Raw genomic sequence first — 19,085 nt, forward strand, 5'->3', positions numbered from 1 at the left:
GGGCGTGGCCTGATCATATCAGGTCATTTTTTGTTGATTTGGGGAAATTTTGTTTTTTCCCCATTGAAAATGAATGGGAAAAATTTGGGATGTCTATGGTCATCAATGGCATCGACATCCATATAGTCAATTGAATCCAAGTACATTGCCGTCAATAGAGTCGACATGCATGGCCGTCAATGGCATCAATGTAATGTAAATTCCATTGGAAATCCCACTGGAAGTGAATGGGAAATGTTCCCATTAGAAATGAATGGGAAAGTTTTTGGCAAATTTCCGGGGAACCGTACATTTTTTCCCAATCTTTATGCCTCTCACCGCCCCGGAATTTTCGATGTCCAAATTATGTGATTTGGTTTAAAAATTGTAGGACAAGTAGCGTTTTGAAAATTTTTTTAAAAATTGGAAAATCGCCGTTTACTGACGAACAGAAAATTTTTCGCGGCCGTTTGAAAAATTCCCTGCGTCGTGCAAAAATTCCGGTCGTGTCGATACTTGAACGGTTTCATTCTGCAATTCTTCTTGAGTTACCTTGAACAGACAGACATACAAAAGCAAATATCCTAACTTCACCAACTGGCGGAGAAAATAAAAATAAAAACCAGAACGAGTAAGATTTTTACTCTTGAATTTATTTTGATCTTCAGGAGATACAAACTGTACGATGCATGAATAAGCACATCGAGTGGTTTCGATGATTTGAGTAGAAGCTCACAGACCTTTCGAGTAGAGTGCTCGGCATAAAAAGTCCTACTTGGTCAGGGTCGCGGTTTTGTCGACGCGCTCACAATGCAAAAAGTAAAATCGTGATGCATTTTGACTCATGTGAACACACCATTAGCATAAGGAAACACTTTTCCAACAGTTGCAACCGCACTACAAGTCCAATTTCTTTGAATTGGGAGGGCTAGCAGCCTCCCACTTCAAATGGATCGAACATCTACAACTCATCGAAATTTCACAGCAGGAGCCTCATCGGACCGTCATCGGAGGAGAATGAGCCAATCGGACGCAATTCTACTGGTCGCTACTTTTTGCCGATTTGGTCGGAAAAGCGGAGCGGGTGTTCCAACAATGGCGGCGGGCAAAGTGTCAACGTTTGTTTCTCTAACAGTAAGTTTTGTTGCTAATGCTAGCGCTCCAAATAAGACGACAGACGGCTTTTCATGATTCATTCCTAACCAAAGGAGAAAAAAAAAAAATCAGTGCAGATTTAACACGCTAAACATAAAGCTAAGCAAAAGTATAAAGTTATATATAAATAATTGAATTTGATCACGAATTAGCAGGTGATAAAAACTAAAAAGGTAAATGAAGCCGGAGAGAAGTCAGCCCTCTTTGTCGAAGATGACTTTCACGTCGGCAAAGACCTGCAACACACAAACACTTGACTTCAATATACAAGATTGGAAGTAGATACTCTGTCTCGGCACTGTAATGACATCATGGGGAAATAAGGATAGAGTTTCCTACCAGAGATGGCCGACAGCTACGCTGCTGGCCAAAAGTATTGGCACCCCTGCAATTCTGTCAGACAATGCTCAATTTCTCCCAGAAAATCTTCATTTATTTGGACCATTCTTCTTTGCCAACTGCTCCGGGTCTCTGAGATCTGAAGGGTGTCATTTTGAGATCCCTCCACAGGTGTTCTATGGGATTCAGGTCTGGACTCATTGCTGGCCAGTCTCCAGTGCTTTCTCTCAAACCATTTTCTTGTGTGTTTTGGGTCATTGTCCTGCTGGAAGACCCATGACCTCTGAGGGAGACCCAGCTTTCTCACACTGGGTCCTACATTATGCTGGAAAAGTTGTTGGGAGTCTTCAGACTTCACAATGGCATGCACACAGTCAAGCAGCTCAGTCCCGGATGTAGCAAAGCAACCCCAAAACATCAGGGAACCTCTGCATTGTTTGACTGTGGGGACCGTGTTTTTTTCCTTGACGGCCTTGTTTTTTTCCCTGTAAACGTAAATGTTGATCCCTTTTCCCAAAAAGCTCTACTTTTGTCTCATCTGACCAGCCAACATTTTTCCAAAACGTTTTTGGCTTTCTCAGGTAGGTTTTGGCAAACTCCAGCCTGGCTTTTTGATGTCTCTGGGTCAGACATGGGGTCTCCCTGGGTATCCTACCATAGAGTCCCTTTTTATTCAGACGCTGACGACGGGTAGTACGGATTGACACTGTTCTACTGTCGGACTGTGTGACAGCTTGAACTTGTTCGGATGTTAGTCGAGGTTCTTTATCCACCATCCAGACAATCTTTTGTTGAAATCACTCATCCATTTTTCTTTTCTGTCCACATCTAGGGAGGTTAGCCACAGTGCTATTGGCTTTATACTTATGGATAACACTGCGCACGGTAGACACAGGAACATTCAGGATTTGTAGCCTTGAGATTGCCCATGCTTCCTCACAATTTTGCTTCTCAAGACCTCAGACAGTTCTTTGGTCTTCTTTTCTCCATGCTCAATGTCATACACACAAGGACAGAGGTTGAGTCAACTTAAATCCATTTCAACTGGCTGCAAGTGTGATTTAGTTATTGCCACCACCTGTTATGTGCCACAGGTAAGTAACAGTTGCTGTTAATTACACAAATTATGGAAGCATCACATGATTTTTCAAAGGGTACCCCTACTTTTGTCCGGACCATTTTTGGAGTTTTGTGTAAAATGATCACGATTTCATTTTTTTTTTCCATTCTCTTTTGCGGACTTTCATTGCAAGCAAAATAAATGAAGATATTACTACCAAAGCATTTGTAATTGCAATTATTTTTCTGGCAGAAATTGAGCATTATCTGACAGGATTGCAGGGGTGCCAATACTTTTGGCCAGCACTGTACAATACAAAAAAAAAACACTTGTCACCCTTTCCAAGATGATGATGAGTAGACGTTCAATCATCCTTCTGCAGTGAATTTGAATCAGTTTATCATTAGTATACGTTGAAGCGGGAGGGATGGCAGAGAACATTCATTCACTGCCATCCCTCCCTCCTCAGATGGATTGCACGTCTAGCACTGTCAATGGAATGTAAAAAAAAAAAAAATGTTTTTTTTTTTAAGTTCTGGCCAATACTCACCCATCCATGAGTTTATCATTAGTAGACATCATTTGAAGCGGGAGGGTGGCAGCGAGCAAACCTTTGGCTTCCAACTAGTGCTGCAACGATTAACTCGAGTATTCGATTAGAAAAAAAATATTCAAATTAAATTTTGTTGCTTCTAGTATTCGTTTAATTAAAGTGGCGTTGTATTGGTTTATTTTGACAGTGTTTGCATGTGGTTTTATTGATTTGGGTGGCAACAATGAATATGATGTAACTCATTTCTCATGGCTGAAACCAGCTGCTCCCTGTTAAGACAAACATTAGCCATGTTTTTGTTTGAGCTTATGTTTTTTAATGCATTCATTATTTAGTTTATAGGTATATTTAACAGTTTTTTGTGGGAATATGTGTCTGAACCATTTGTTAAAAGCATTGTAAAAAAAAAACAAAAAAAAAAACAGCATTTTATTGCATTTAAGCTAGCGGACTGTGTAAGTTAGCCAATTGTTTTTTTGTTTCACATAGATCCTCATTTAAAAAAAAAAAAAAAAAAAAAAATTGTACTGTTTTAGGCTCAGCTCAGGTATTTTAATTTTTCATGTTCCTTATCCAATTACTTGATTATTCGAACTAACTGGTCCATCGATTAATCAACTAGTAAAATATTCGATAGCTGCAGCCCTACTTACAACCCTCCAGCTTCAAATGGATTGGATGTCTAGCGCCATCAACGGCTGTCACTGAGTAAATGGGTTAGTGTCGTATAAAGTGGGATATAACCAGTTTTTTTTTTTTTACCTTTACAAACAATCATTGAAAGAGTTAATTTGGCGGGCCTTCCAAAGTCAATCGTTATCTTTCTGCTTTGTGTGGGCGTCTTAATATGCGGCAACGCGGCTTGTCGACACCTCGTGAATCTCTCCGGCTTTTCATCTCAGCGGAATAATGCCACACCAGAGTTGTTGAAATAAAGGCACTTTTCATATTTATTTGCTAAAGGCAAAAAAAAAAGCTTGGGTGATCAGCCTTCCCTTCTTTTGGACAATCGGGGCTTTGTTGCGCGTCGGCGACCCAAGGTTAAGCGTGTTCACGCGAGATGCCCCACTTTCCATCTTTCAAACGGGCAAAACAAAAACAAACCGATGGCGAACCATCCGCTTTCAGTGACGTCCGGTCGTCTCCGGTTCAAAATAGATCAGACGTTTATCGCCGTCGACCAGTTAAATGAAATCATTCATTGACCTCTTGATGCGTATCTTCATTGATTTTGCTTGCAATGAAAAAATACGAAAGAGAATGGGAAAAATTGGAATCATTATCATTTGACACAAAAATGGGCCAGACAAAAGTATTGGCACCCTTTGAAAAATCATGTGATGCTTCTCTAATTTGTGTAATTAACAGCACTTGTTACTTACTTTTGGCACATCCCAGGTGGTGGCAATAACAATCACACTAGCCAGTTAAAATGGATTCAAGTTGACTCAATTGCTGTCCTGTGTCCTTATGTGTACCACATTGATCAGGGAGAAAAGAAAGAAGACCAAAGAACTGTCTGAGGTCTTGAGAAGCAAAATTGCGAGGAAGCATGGGCAATCTCAAGACCATTTCCAAAAACCTGAATGTGCCTGTGTCTACCGTGCGCAGTGTCATCACTAAGCGTAAAGCCCACAGCACTGTGGCTCGCCTCCCTAGATGTGGACGGAAAAGACAAATTGACGAGAGATTTCAATGAAAGATTGTGCGGATGTTGGATAAAGAACCTCGAGCAACATCCGAACAAGTTCAAGCTGTCCAGCAGTTCGAGGGTACAACAGTGTCAACCCATACTATCCGTCGGTGTATGAATGAAAAGGGACTCGATGGTAGGATACCAAGGAAGACCCCAATTCTGACCCAGAGTCATAAAAAAGCCAGGCTGGAGTATGCCAAAATTTACCAGAGAAAGTTCTGTTCTCTGGTCAGATGAGACAAAGTAGAGCTTTTTGGAAAAAAGGCATTAACATAGTTTACAGGGGAAAAAAACGAGGCCTTCAAAGAAAAGAACATGGTCCCAACAGTCAAACTTGGCGGAGGTTTCCTGATGTTTTTGGGTTGCTTTGCTACCTCTAGCACTGGACTGCTTGACCGTGTGCATGGTATTATGAAGTCTGAAGACTACCAACAAATTTTACAGTATAATGTAGGGCCCAGTGTGAAAAAGCTGGGTGTCCCTCAGAGGTCATGGGTCTTCCAGTGGGACAATGACCCAAAACACACTTCACTTCTTTTGTGTTTTAGTTAAGTTATTACATTTGTAATTGCAATGATTTTCTGGTAGAAATTGAGCATTAGCTCACAGAATTGCAGGGTTGCCAATACTGTACAGTATATACAGTACAGGCCAAAAGTTTGGACACAAATCATTCGTGTGTTGACTTTCATGACTATTTACATTGTAAATTCTCACTGAAGGTAATAAAACTAGAAATGAACTCGTGTGGAATTATGCAAAAATAACTACAAACATGTATCGTATTCTAGTGTCTTTAAGGTAGCCACCCTTTGCTCTGGACTGCCCCACACACACACACACACACACACACACACACACACACACACACACACACACACACACACACACACACACACACACACACACACACACACACACACACACACACACACACACACACACACACACACACACACACACACACTTTTGCCATTCTCTTGATGAGCTTCAAGAGGCAGTCACCAAAAATGGTTTTTGACTTCACAGATATGCCTTTTCAGGGTTGTTTAGTGGAATATATTGCTTTATCAACAGGGTTGGGACCTTCATTCGTTGCCGCATTGAATGATGTGTAGGGATGGGAATTGATAGGATTTTTATGATTCCGATTCCATTATCGATATTGCTTAACGATTCGATTCTTTATCGATTCTCTTATCGATTCTAATTTGGGGGAAAAGAACAACAAACGTTTTAATTGGCATCGAGTTTGTTTAATCAGAACTCACAACGTGTTTACTGTGGCAATAAGTGGCAAATACACAAGAATGTGTAACATTTTACTGAAACATTTATCTAATAGAAATAAAAAATATTGGTATATATTGGGAGATAGGCAATATGTGTTAAAGCAGGGGTCCCCAAACTTTTTCCTGTGAGAGCCACATAACTTTTCCCTTCTCTGATGAGGGGCCGGGCACCCGAAGAAATGCCGCATCCAAGCGAGTGAGCGAGGGAAACACTTCTACGAGCCTACGTTCTTTGTTAATGTTAATATCTACAGAGGCAACGCCTGTATGTTTAATCTTTTGTGTTGTTGTTGTGTTTCCACTCGCGATCGGACACTTAAATCCAGTTGTGTAGTGGTTTGAACGATGTGCTAATGCTAGCGAACGAATGCTAACCATACTGTTATTAGCAGCTAATCATCGCTGATTTACGTTGATGCAAACCTGTTTGTTATTGGGGACGAAATTGATTTGTTTCATTTCTATTTTTAGTTTCACTCTTCAAGTGATGGTTGAATAAAGTCAGCAAATTATACCAACGTCTTCTGTATCGTCATTTCGGAGTTTAGCTAGCTGTATCCACCTTGCAATGACTGCAAGTCGCTTTGTTGTAATTTTTCCTCGTGAAGTGAAGACACACTTTCGAGCGTTTGAACCTACGTGCTGTCATTGTTATGTTTATGGCTGCAATGCTCGTGCTTACCCGTCGTAACCTTTCATTTTCACACTCTTTCCTGGTGAAGTGTAGTCCAACTTTGGAGCGAGTGGTTCTTGGCGCCATGCTAGTTTGATGCGTCTGGACAACAAGACACGTCACGACGCAATACGCGTCTTTAGGAATCGTTAAAGGGATCGTTAAGGCTTTTTCATTGTGATGTCGAGGCCTCGAAACACTCGGAACCGGTTCCGAATTGGAATCGGATTTCGATTCCCATCCCTAATGATGTATGTCCAAACTTTTTGCCTGTACTGCATATACAAAGTGCTCGTACATAAAATAAGTCTTAAAAATAAAGTACAGCTAAAATGAGAAGATCCTAAAAGATTTAAAAAAAAAAAAAAAAAAAAAAAAATTAAACAAAAAAAACCATTTGAAAATAAATATTCAAAAGAATATGAATAATAAATTTCAATCTATAAAAGGTGCCATTTCTGATTGAATTCCTCCTTTTTATTTATTTTTAGATTTTCAAAAAATATATCTTGGCCAGAAGAAGAACAATTTTTTGAAGTAATCCAATCCATTTGAAGTGGAAGCGTTGGCAGCGAACTTCAAATGGATTGGACGTCTACTGGTGATAAAGTGACGGCAGAAGGATGGTTTGAAGCCACGCGATTGGACGTTCGTCTCGGGAAGGGCGACGCGCGCTCCTATTTTTATAGCGGCGGCCATCTTGGCGCTCGGAAACTCCAGAGCTGTGTTTCAAAACCAGCTGGAGTCGCCCTCACTCACTTGCCCTCGGGGAAATCCCCGCCCGCCACCATCTTAAGGGCTGTTCCAGTTCTCTAAACATCTGAAGTCAACTTGGTAAAATTCACCCTTGAGGGCTTAGTGATTGAGTCAACAACGATGGTCACTCCAGAGCTGTATATATCCCACAATGCATTGCAGTGCTGCACAAAATATATGTCCAAGCAGCTCAAACACCGTTGGCTGTTGTCCATTTATCACCAAAGAAGAAAAAAATGAACTATGGAGCCAGCACGCTGTTTGAATGTTATACCAAATTGCCTTTCGAATTGTAAAATTCATCATTGCTGTTAAAAATAAATAAATAAAATTTGACTGTGGCAGTTAATGCACAATATATGGAACCACAGGAGTGCCAAAATAATTTTAAAAAATGTATATATGAAATAGGGCTGTCAAAATTAGCACATTAACAGGCGGGAATTATTTTCTTAATCGCGTTCAAATATTTGACGCAATTAACGCACAATTGCCCTGCTCAAACAGATTAAAATGACAGCACAGTGCAATGCCAACTTGTTACTTGTGTTTTTTGGAGTTTTGTCGCCCTCTGCTGGCGCTTGGGTGTGACTGATTTTATGGGCTTAAGCACCCATGAGCATTGTGTAATTATTGACATCAACAATGGCGGGCTACTAGTTTATTTTTTGATTGAAAATTTTACAAATTTTATTAAAACGAAAAATGAAGAGGGGTTTTATTATAAAATTTCTATAACTTGTACTAACATTTATCTTTTAAGAACTACAAGTCTTTCTATCCATGGATCACTTTAACAGAATGTTAATGCCATCTTGTTGATTTATTGTTATAATAAACAAATACAGTCCTTATGTTCCGTATGTTGAATGTATATATCCATCTTGTGTCTTATCTTTCCATTCCAACAATAATTTACAGAAAAATATGGCATATTTTATAGATGGTTTGAATTGCAATTAATTACGATGAATTAATTTTTAAGCTGTAATTAACTCAATTAAAAATTTTAATTGTTTGACAGCCCTAATATAAAAGTGTATTTTGTCATTGACTTTTAAATTTGGTCATGGACAAACACAAACGGCAAAAAAAAAACGATAGCTATTTTTTTCCTTTGCCCTTTCTATTTTCGCTTGTCATCGTCTTTGCCTTTGCTTTTACTGTCAATCAAATGGAGGGACTGAAAATGTCAACTAATAGTAGGTGCAAAATATTTAAACAACAAAACTGTCTACAAATGATAAGGTAGAGACAAATAAATAATGAATTGCACAAATAAAATTGGATACAAAACTCATTCTGATAATTACCAGGTACCAACGAACCGTTGAAATCAGGCACAGAATAGACGAGTCTCCCTCTTTATAGTTTGTGTGATTTGAAACAGGCAGTATAGCAACAACATGTGGTTGATCCACAATTGTCTGGCCTGCAAGTGAACGAGGGCATTGACCTCTTTCACTCTGCCCACTTTTCCTCCATGTGACCTCAAAGCTAGGGCTGAGGGCAAGTGAGCGATGGCGGGTCAAAGTGTTTTTGAAACGCAGCACAGGTGTCTCCAAGAGGGCATATTGCGTTATTTCTTCATACTACACGATACTTGAACTCCATTTCGGTGACGTATCGGTAGAACGCGAGTTACATTGGTATGAAAAAGTATCTGAACCTTTTGGAATTGCTCACATTTCTGCCTAAAATCACCATCAAATGTGATCTGATCTTTGTCAAAATCACACAGATGGGGAAAACAGTGTCTGCTTCAACTAAAACCACCCAAACATTTATAGGTTTTCATATTTTAATGAGGATAGCATGCTAACAGTGACAGAAGGGGGAAAAATAAGTAAGTGAACCATCACACTTAATATTTTGTGGGCCCCCCTTTGGCAATAATAACTTATTATTATTATAATAATATATATATATAAGAACTATGCTCTCTGTAGCTGCAGATCAGTCCGGCAATTCGGTGTTGGCCTATTCTTCTCTACAAAACCGCTATAGTTCAGTCAGATTCCTGGGATGAATCGCTGTCTTTAGGTTACGCCACAGCATCTCAATGGGGTTCAAGTCTGGACTTTGACTTTGCCACTCCAGAACATATTTTGTTCTTCTGAAACCATTCTGAGTTTGATTTATTTCCGTGTTCTGCTTCAGGCTTTCCTGCAAAAAATCCTTTTGAATTCATTCTTCCATTAATGATTGCAAGTTGTCCAGGCCCCGAGACAGCAAAACAGCCCCAAATCATGATGCTCCCTCCAACATGCTTCACAGTGGGGATGAGGTGTTGATGTGGGTGAGCTGTTCTATTTTTCCTCCACACATGACGTTGTGTGTTACTCCCAAACAATTCGACTTTGGTTTCATGAGTCCACAAAATTTTTGGGCACAACGCCTGTGTAGTGTCCAAGTGCCTTTTTGCGAACATTGAACAAGCAACAATGTTTTGTAGACGGCAGTGGCTTCCTTTGTGGAGTTCTCCCATGAACACCATTCTTGGCTATAGTTTTGCATATAGTGGATGTGTGCAAAGAGATATTGGACTGTGCCAGTGATTTCTGTAAGTCTTTTTACCTCTCTGAGTATTCTGCGCTGAACTCTTGGCGTCCTCTTTGGTTGACGGCCACTCCTTGGGAGAGAAGCAACAGTGCTAAACTCTCTCCATTTGTAGACAACTTCGCTGACTGTCCATTAATGAACATCCAGACTTTTAGAGGTGGTTTTGTATCCTTTCCCAGCTTTAGACAAATCAACAATCCTTGATCGCAGGTCTTCAGACAGCTGTTTTGATTGAGCCATGACGCACATCAGACAATGCTTCTCATCAAGACCATTCTTACCCGGTGTGTGTTTTATAGTGGGCAGGGCAGCTTCAAACCACTCATCAGTGATTGGGCACACACCTGACTTCAATTGTTTGGTAAAAATTGGTTTCAATCGCTCTTTTAGTCTCCTTAGGCAGAGGGTTCATTTACTTATTTTCCCCGCTTCTGTCATTATTTGCATATTCTTAAAATATGAAAACCTATAAATGTTTGTGTGGTTTTAGTTCAAGCAGACACTGTTTTTTAATCTGCCAAAGATCAGATCACATTTGATGGCGATTTTATGCAGAAATGTGAGAAATTCCAAAAGGTTCAGATGCTTTTTCATATCACTGTATTACTATAATGTATCTATCAGGTTTGTTCATAAAACCAACCCAAAATGCAACGTCTACCTCTTCGTTGTACATTTTTTGGCTATTGGAACAACTTTCAGCAAGTTTGGGATTCGGAGACCCACCTCATCTACAGATTTGGAGGCGTCCACGCAGCGCACCTTGCCTCGCTTCTCATACAGATCGATGATCGGCCGCGTCGACTGCAGGTACGTTTGGATTCTGTATTGGAGAAGAAAACCCGAACTTAATTAGGCGGCTTTGAAAAGAGCAACTCGAAATGAGCGAGCGCACCGTTTCTCCAAACTTTCTCTGTTGTCATCCGAGCGCCCGCTGCTCTTCCCTCGTTCTAAGCATCGTTTGATGCACACCTGTAGATACGCTCAGCGTCACCAAACGGGACGTCGGATGGACTCGGCCGTCACCTACTTCGTTGCTGCAGTCGAAGAAGAGCACAAATTTGACGTCTGCGTTTCCGTCCATGACTTTGTTCCAACCCTGAAGGTTGTCCTCGTTGCGGGGGAAGCCGTCGATGAGGAAGCGATATTTTTCTTCATCCTTTTTCATGGTCTCTTCCATTTTCTATTGCAGAAAAAACAAGACCGTGTTTTGTCACGTTGTCATTATGGTCAACCCAAAGATATTTAGCTCATTTGGCTGCCGTTGAGGCGCCAGACGTCCGATCTACTTTGAACGGGAGGGGAGCAATGAACATTCACCTCCCAGTCAAAACCCATTAATTGGACATCTGGCGCCGTTGGTTGTATTATGCTGTCGGTTGCTCATTAGGCCCCTCACAAATGAACCGAGCCATTGATTAGTAAATGAATTGTCATTTATTTTGATTGTTACTGAGCCGTATAGACTTTGTGGACCTCGAGATTGTCCAAATCCGACCTTATTCCCCAAAATATTTTCCCTCCGTTTTTATTGCCCTTTTAAAAAAAATGTGGGAGGGATATCGCAAATATCCTTTTTTTATCGTTTGTTTTCCTTTTTTATGAAATAAAAATACTTTTCATTTACAATTTCTAATAAACAAAAATGGGATAAAAATCAGGAAAGCAGCATTTCTTGTTCAATATGGAGGGACAGCGAGGATCAAAAGTGGTATTTGCCATGTGTCAAAATGGATTTTGCCATGTGGCATTTTTTTGGTATGTGGCAAAATGGATTTTGGTTTGTGGCATTTTTTTTTTTTTGGTATGTGGCATTTTTGGGGGGTATATGGCTTTTTTGCAGGCCATGCACGTCCATGCAATTAACGGCTATGCACGTCCAAATTTTCCATTCATTTTAAATTGCAGGAAAACATATGTGCCTGTGATTTTTGACCATACACTTACCATTAGTGCGCATTGACATTCAACTGGCACCCAAGTAAGGCTATGCCATTGGCAGATATGCATTTCCAAATTTTCCATTGGGTGCCGGATGAATGTCAATGCGCTGTAATGTAAAGTGTATGGTCAAAAATCACAACCACACGTTTTTCTGCCATTTAAAACGAATGGAAAATTTGGACGTGCATAGCCGTCAATGGCATAGCCTGAATTGGGTGACAGTTCAATGTCATTTCGCTCTGATGGTAAGTGTATAGTCAAAAATCACAACCACATGTTTTTCTGCAATTTAAAATGAATGAAAAATTTGGACGTCCGTAGACTTCAATGGCAAGGACGTGCATAGTGTCACGGCCCTGCTGATTAGGGAGTCACCCATACCAGGCAGGGCAGGGCCGTGACAATGGCCTGCAAAAATGCCATCCAGCCCAAAAAAATGCCAAAAACCAAAATACATTTTGCCACATGGCAAAGAAAAACTGCCACATGGCAAAATCCATTTTGCCACATGGCAAAAAAATGCATGGCAAAAAAAAAAAAAAAAAAATGCCACATGACGAAAAACATTTTGCCACATGGAGAAAAAAAATGCCACATGACAAAATACATTTTGCCACATGGCAAAAAAATGCCACATGGCAAAAAAAAAAAAAAAATGCCACAAGGCAAAAAAATGCCACATGGCAAAGAAAAACTGCCACGTGGCACAATCAATTTTGCCATATGGCAAAAAAAAAATGCCACATGGAAAAATCAATTTTGCCAGATGGCAAAAAAAATGCCACATGGCAAAATGCCAGATGACAAAAAATGCCATACACCCCAAAAAAATGCCACAAACCAAAATACATTTTGCCACATGGCAAAGAAAAACTGCCACATGGCAATTTTGCCAGATGGCAAAAAAAAATGCATGGCAAAAAAAAAAAAAAAAAAAAATGCCACATGACGAAATACATTTTGCCACATGGCAAAAAAAATGTCACATGGCAAAAAAAAAAAAAGCCACATGGCAAAGAAAAACTGCCACGTGGCAAAATCAATTTTGCCAGATGACAAAAAAAATGCTACGTGTCAAAATCCATTTTGCTACATGGCGAAAACCACTTTTTGTTCTCGGCCCTGCTGTCAAAATGGGTGATTGCCAGGAATTGCAGTGCACTGTTGCCCCCTTGTGGAATTGCGCACTCTTCACTTCAGAAAGCCTGCACTTTCTAGAGCAGCAGAGAAACCTCAGATGTTGTATGAAAAATATGCCATTTCAAATCTAGGCGGATTGCAATGAAACAAGCTGCAAAAGCTGGATTCTCACCATTCTTAGTAAGTTGATGGTGATCTCCACCGGGACAATTTTTCCTTCCTTGATGAAGTTGGCGATGAGAAGGCCAAACTCCGATCCCTCCCTGGCCCGCTCCGCCCGCAGGAGGTCTCCCGCTGACAGATGGGTGTAGTTGTAGTTCTGAGGCACAGAGCGACACGCGTCTTTTGAGCGAATGTGGCTCTACTTTTCGGTGACACGTTAAACGCAGAAGAGAAGGCGAACATTTGAAAAGTGGCTTCGCCCGTTAAACGCAGAAGAGAAGGCGAACATTTGAAAAGTGGCTTCGCCCCTTGCCCGCCCTGAACTCGGCTCGCATCCGGGAAAAAGCTCTTTGGACTGAATGAATGGCGCTTCTGTGTACAGATGTCACTCAGGCCTGAAAAGCATACGTGCGGCGGTGCCGACGAGTAGCCAACACCCAGAAATGCACACACTCGCATGAAACACCACACCCCAGCAGCACAAACTCCAGCTTTGAGAGCGTTTCTGCACTCTTTCGGTGCCACTGACGATGACAGCCGTCCAATCGTCCTTCAGTTCAATTTGTGAATCGAATGACTATCACAAATACAGTCCCTGGCAAATGTCTTGTCGCTTATCCATTTTGTAGAAACACTTGCTAATAACCTGACTTTTAATGATTCCATTGGCTTCAGAAATGGCTCATACGAAAGCTGAGACCCTCCCAAATGATGTTGAATGTACAAAAATTGATTTGTTTCACTGAAAAAAGATTGATCATTTCATGAAGACATAAAACTCAAATTTTGGCAAAAGTTTTGTCGCCTACAGAAAGTAGTGTGAAATTTGAACAAAAAATGTACTTCAAATACAAAAATATGTTACATAACATAAGCGAATTAAGTAGTGGTGCTGTGAGATCCAAATGTAATATTCTGAATGACTTCCATGGGGCTTTGGCAAGGATTCATACAATTTATTGATGAAGTCATCAAAGAAAGCAGTCTTACATGCCTCCCAGATTTCATCAACATTCTTGGGTTTCGTCTTCCATGCTTCCGCTTTCATCCTGTTCATGTCTGGTGACTGGGCTGGCCAGTCCTGGAGGATCTTGATTTTCTTTGCCTTGAGGAACTTTGAGGTAGAGATTGAAGTATGCGATGGAGCACCATCCTGCTGCAGAATTGGTCCCTTTTTATGTTTAGGAATGTTAGAGGCAGCTAAGATTTGTTGATATTTCAGACTATTTACGTAGCCTTCCACCCTGCAGATCTCTCGCACACCCCCATACTGAATGCAACCCCAGACCATGATTTTACCACCACCAAACTTCACTGTTTTCTGAGTGAAGGACTGGCCAGCTGAGTCACCAGACATGAACATCATTGAGCACGTCTGGGGTAGGATGAAAGAGGAAGCATGAAAGACGAAACCCATGAATTTTGATGAACTCTGGGAGGCATGCAAGACTGCTTTCTTTGATGTTCCTGATGACCTCATCAATAAATTGTATGAATCCTTGCCGAACCGCATGGATGCAGTCTTTCAAGCCCATGGAAGTCATACAAAATATTCAATTTGGATCTCACAACACCACTACGTAATTTAGTTATGTTATGTAACGTATTTTTGTATTTGACGCATTTTTTCTTTTTTTCTTCAATTTTCACACTACTTTCTTTCTGTAGGCGACAAAACTTTTGTCTTGCCTAAATTTGACCTTTATGTCTTCATGAAATGATCAATCTTTTTTCAGTGAAACAAATCTATTTTTGTACATTCAACATCATTTGGGAGGGTCTGAGCTTTCATATGAGCCATTTCTGAAACCAATTGAATCAATAAAAGTCAGCTTATTAGCAATTGTTTCTACAAAATGGATAAGCGACAAGACTTTCATCAAGGACTAGATGTCCGATCCATTTGAAGCAAGACGGCGGCAGCGAACGAACGTTCATTTCTTCATTCTCTCCCGCTTCAATCGGTATCGAGGGCCGAAAAAATATACATATCGGTGCCGAACAATGACTTTACATTCAAATGAATATGCAGTCATTTAGTATAAAAAGACAAAAAAAAAAAGGTTATTTTTTTCTTCTTCCTCAAAACACTATCGTTACGGTATTGAATCAGCAGATAGATACCACACGGCCAGGTATCAAAATCAGGAAGGAAAAGATGGTATCGGGGCTACACTAGACGAGACATGTTTTAAAGGAGAATTCCGAAATCTAGTTAAAGGTAGCAACCAGATCAGCATGCCATTATTGACTAGTTTAACCAGTTTAATGAATGTGCGCACTTCCTTGATTCATCAACTTTGAGCCAGTCATGAAAGTGCTCTAACATGGCAATATGGCCACACTTAGTATTACAAGATTTTTTTTCAATGTGTCACTGTTTAAAAAAAAGGTTGCTAGCACAACATGCCAACTCATTGTCTGCCATTGACGGCGACAGACATCCAATCCCTTTTTAAGTAACGTTCATTGGCTGCCACTTCCAATGGATTGGACGTCTACTACCCTTTGACAAATATCACTCACTAACCCACCGACCCGGATTTGTGTAAAGGTTACGTGTATTCTACTGGCTGAGGCGGACACGTGACGCGACCGGATTTATTTTGACCCTATATGGATACTTCTTCAACAGAAAGTACGCATGGATCCGAATGAGTCACGCGGAGAGCGAAAATAGCAATAACCAAGAAAATGTCCATTTGTTTTGCTCCTTTGAAAAAGGATCAAATAAAATCATCAAATGTGATCTGATCTTTTTCAAAATCACACAGATGAAAAAGCTGTCTGCTTTGACTAAAGCCACTCAAACATTTATAGGTTTTCATATTTTATTGAGGATAGTATGCAAACATAAAATATGAGGATAGTATGCAAACAATGACAGAATGGGAAAAATAAGTGAACCATCACATTAAATATTTTGTGGCTGGAATAACTTCAACCAGACGCTTCCTGTAGCTGCCAATCAGTCTAGCACATCGATCGGGACTAATCTTGGCCGATTCTTCTTACAAAACTGCTGTACTTCAGTCAGATTCCTGGGATGAATTGATGTCTTTAGGTCATGCCACAGCATCTCAATGGGGTTCAAATCTGGACTTTGACTTGGCCACTCCAGAACGTGTATTTTGCTCTTCTGAAACCATTCTGAAGTTGATTTACTTCTGTGATTTGGATCATTGTCTTGTTGCAGAATCCATCCTCTTTTTAGCTTCAACTGTCAGACAGACGGCCTCAGGTTGTCCTGCAAAACATCCTTTTGAATTCATTCTTCCATGAATGATTGCAAGTTGTCCAGGCCCTGAGGCAGGAAACAGCCCCAAATCACGATGCTCCCTTCACTATGCTTCACGGTTGTTGTGTGTTACTCCCAAGAAGTTCAACTTTGGTTTCATCAGTCCATAAAATATTTTGCCAAAATTTCTGTGGAGTGTCCAAGTGCCTTTTTGCGAACATTAAACAAGCAACATTTTTTTTTTTTTAGACAGCAGTGGCTTCCTCCGTGAAGTCCTCCCATGAACACCATTCTTCGCAATAGATATAGTTGATGTGTGCACAGAGATATTGGACTGTGCCAGTAATTTCTGTAAGTCTTTAGCAGACACTTTAGGGTTCTTTTTTTTTTTTTTTTTAACCTCTCTCAGTATTCTGCGCTGAACTCTTGGCGTCACCTTTGGTGGACGGACACTCCTTGGGAGAGAAGGAACAGTGCCTAACTCTCTCCATTTTCTCTGACTGTCGATTGATGAACATCCAGACTTTTAGTGATGGTTTTATATCCTTTACAAGATTTGTGCAAATCAACAATCCTCGATCGCAGGTCTTCAGACAGCTCTTTTGACCGAGCCGGGATGCACATCAGACAATGCTTCTCATTAAGACATTTCTGACCAGGTGTGTGTTTTATAGTGGGCAGGGCAGCTTCAAACCACTCATCAATGACTGGGCACACATCGGACTTAAAATGTTTGGTAAAAATTGGTTTCAGAAACTTTCAATTGCTTTTTAAGTCTCCTTAGGGAGATGGTTCGCTTACTTATTTTCCCCCTTCTGTCATTGTTTGCATGCTATCCTCATTAAAATATGAAAAATTTCAATTGATTAGTTGGTTTTAGTGAAAACAGACCCTGTATTTTCATCTGTGTGATTTTGACAAAGATCAGATCACATTGTATAGGGATTTTATGCAGAAATGTGAGGAATTCCAAAAGGCTCAGATACTTTTTCATAACACTGTACAGTGGTACCTCTACTTAAGAACGTCTTTACATACAGAATTTTCAGATTTTCAGAATTTTCAAACATTGCTTCTCGTTATAAAAGAGATTTCAGGATACGAAAGGCAAAAAATACAGTATGGCTGGTACTCCCAGAGTTTACTGAACATAATTATAGCTGCTCTACCACTGGATATTGCCTAGGATTCCTGGTATCCATTTGGAAAAGAGGGGCCTCGACTGTATGTGTCTCCCAGCATCCTCTTGTTCTGACAGCTTTAAGTGAGGAGTATTAACTTTTATTCTTGACTATTCTTGTTTTTTTTACATCAGGCACAACTCTGATTTATGTTTATTTTGTAATAGTCTAATTGTAACATGTATTTGTTACATGTTTGATGCATTTTTATGCATTATAAAAGATTTAGGTCTGAATTTTGGGCAGCTTGGAACAGATTATAGGGCATTTACATGGAGAACGCATCCCTACTCACAACTTACTTAGTTACTAATTACATAATTTTTTAGGTTACGAAACTACTTCCAGAAGCAAATAACTTCTTAAGTACCACTGTATTTAGAACAATTTTATTTGAATTTTACTGTGATATTTGAGAAAGATTCAACAATATGAACGCTTTCAGGGTCGGCGGTCAGGCGCTATAGTGGACAGCTATTCAAAAGTGGACACCTTTATCCATCATTAAATATTTGGTCATTTAAATTTTGGTCATTTATCATAATTGTATTTTTTATAGTAATTTTGTATTAATATGAACAAAAGTACACAATGTTAATAAAAGCCAATTTCATTCAAATGAAGAAAAATAAACACACCAAGTAACACTAGTTTTCGTTCCCATTGTATTTAACTCAGTGCATGCCATCGACGGCGCTAAACGTCCGATCCATTTTGACTGGGAGGAAGGGGGCGAATGAACGAATGAGTAAGGGTAAATTTTTTTTAAAAAGTCCGAATTCAGGTGAACTCACAATTAGTTAATGTGGACTGTTAATTAACCCATACTCTTATTCTAAATATTTAGCTCTGGTAACGGGTACCAGTAAAAGTACGGTCGGCGCCACCGATGACAATTAGCTAACTAGCTAGCACAGGTTGATTTCAGAGGACGACCGGAAATCATTCCGAATTGCCGATAATATTGCCCCTAAATGAGTGGAAGACAACGGTCAAATCGTGATTTGTTGACTGTCCGTGATAAGACGAAGACGTCATATCAAAGGTGTTTAAATGCCTTTTTTCGCAATGTCTTACCTCGACGATTTTGGCGCATTGGGTCCCTTTACCGGCGCCCGGCCCGCCAAGCACGAACACTACCTGCGGCTTCTTCATCACGGACACTCGGTACAACTGGCTCGGCACCCTCTGCGCGACCTTAGTCACCAAACGACCGATCATAAACCGGCCACGCTGGCCCTTCCTTCGGAAAACCCGACCGGCGAGAAGAGTGAATCGACCGAGCCGAACGAGAACGCTACTTCCGCATTGGTTCCCCGCGTCCAATGGGCGCTTCGGATTCCCGTGACGTCACA

General features: G+C 40.4%; 1 protein-coding gene across 3 annotated transcripts; it reads right to left on the reverse strand.

The window, feature by feature from the left end:
* Window positions 1–611: 611 nt before the first annotated feature.
* On the reverse strand, window positions 612–19,047 carry cmpk (cytidylate kinase). 3 transcript variants are annotated; one of them, XR_009067024.1, is made up of 7 exons: window positions 18,808–19,047; window positions 13,322–13,468; window positions 11,096–11,248; window positions 10,961–11,037; window positions 10,792–10,888; window positions 1,474–1,649; window positions 612–1,370 (listed from the first exon to the last, which is right to left on the reverse strand). XR_009067024.1 is itself a non-coding variant. In XM_057858157.1 (7 exons), the coding sequence occupies exons 1-7, from the start codon at window positions 18,949–18,951 to the stop codon at window positions 1,329–1,331; spliced, it is 753 nt and encodes a 250-aa protein (XP_057714140.1). In that variant the 5' UTR covers window positions 18,952–19,047; the 3' UTR covers window positions 612–1,328. The 3 variants fall into 3 exon arrangements, 2 of the variants coding, with proteins under 2 accessions (XP_057714140.1, XP_057714141.1); XM_057858157.1 differs by lacking the exon at window positions 1,474–1,649 and adding an exon at window positions 6,757–6,849; XM_057858158.1 differs by lacking the exon at window positions 1,474–1,649.
* Window positions 19,048–19,085: the final 38 nt, after the last annotated feature.

Source organism: Corythoichthys intestinalis, chromosome 14, assembly GCF_030265065.1.
Source record: "Corythoichthys intestinalis isolate RoL2023-P3 chromosome 14, ASM3026506v1, whole genome shotgun sequence".
In the NCBI taxonomy this organism is placed as follows: Eukaryota; Metazoa; Chordata; class Actinopteri; order Syngnathiformes; family Syngnathidae; genus Corythoichthys; species Corythoichthys intestinalis.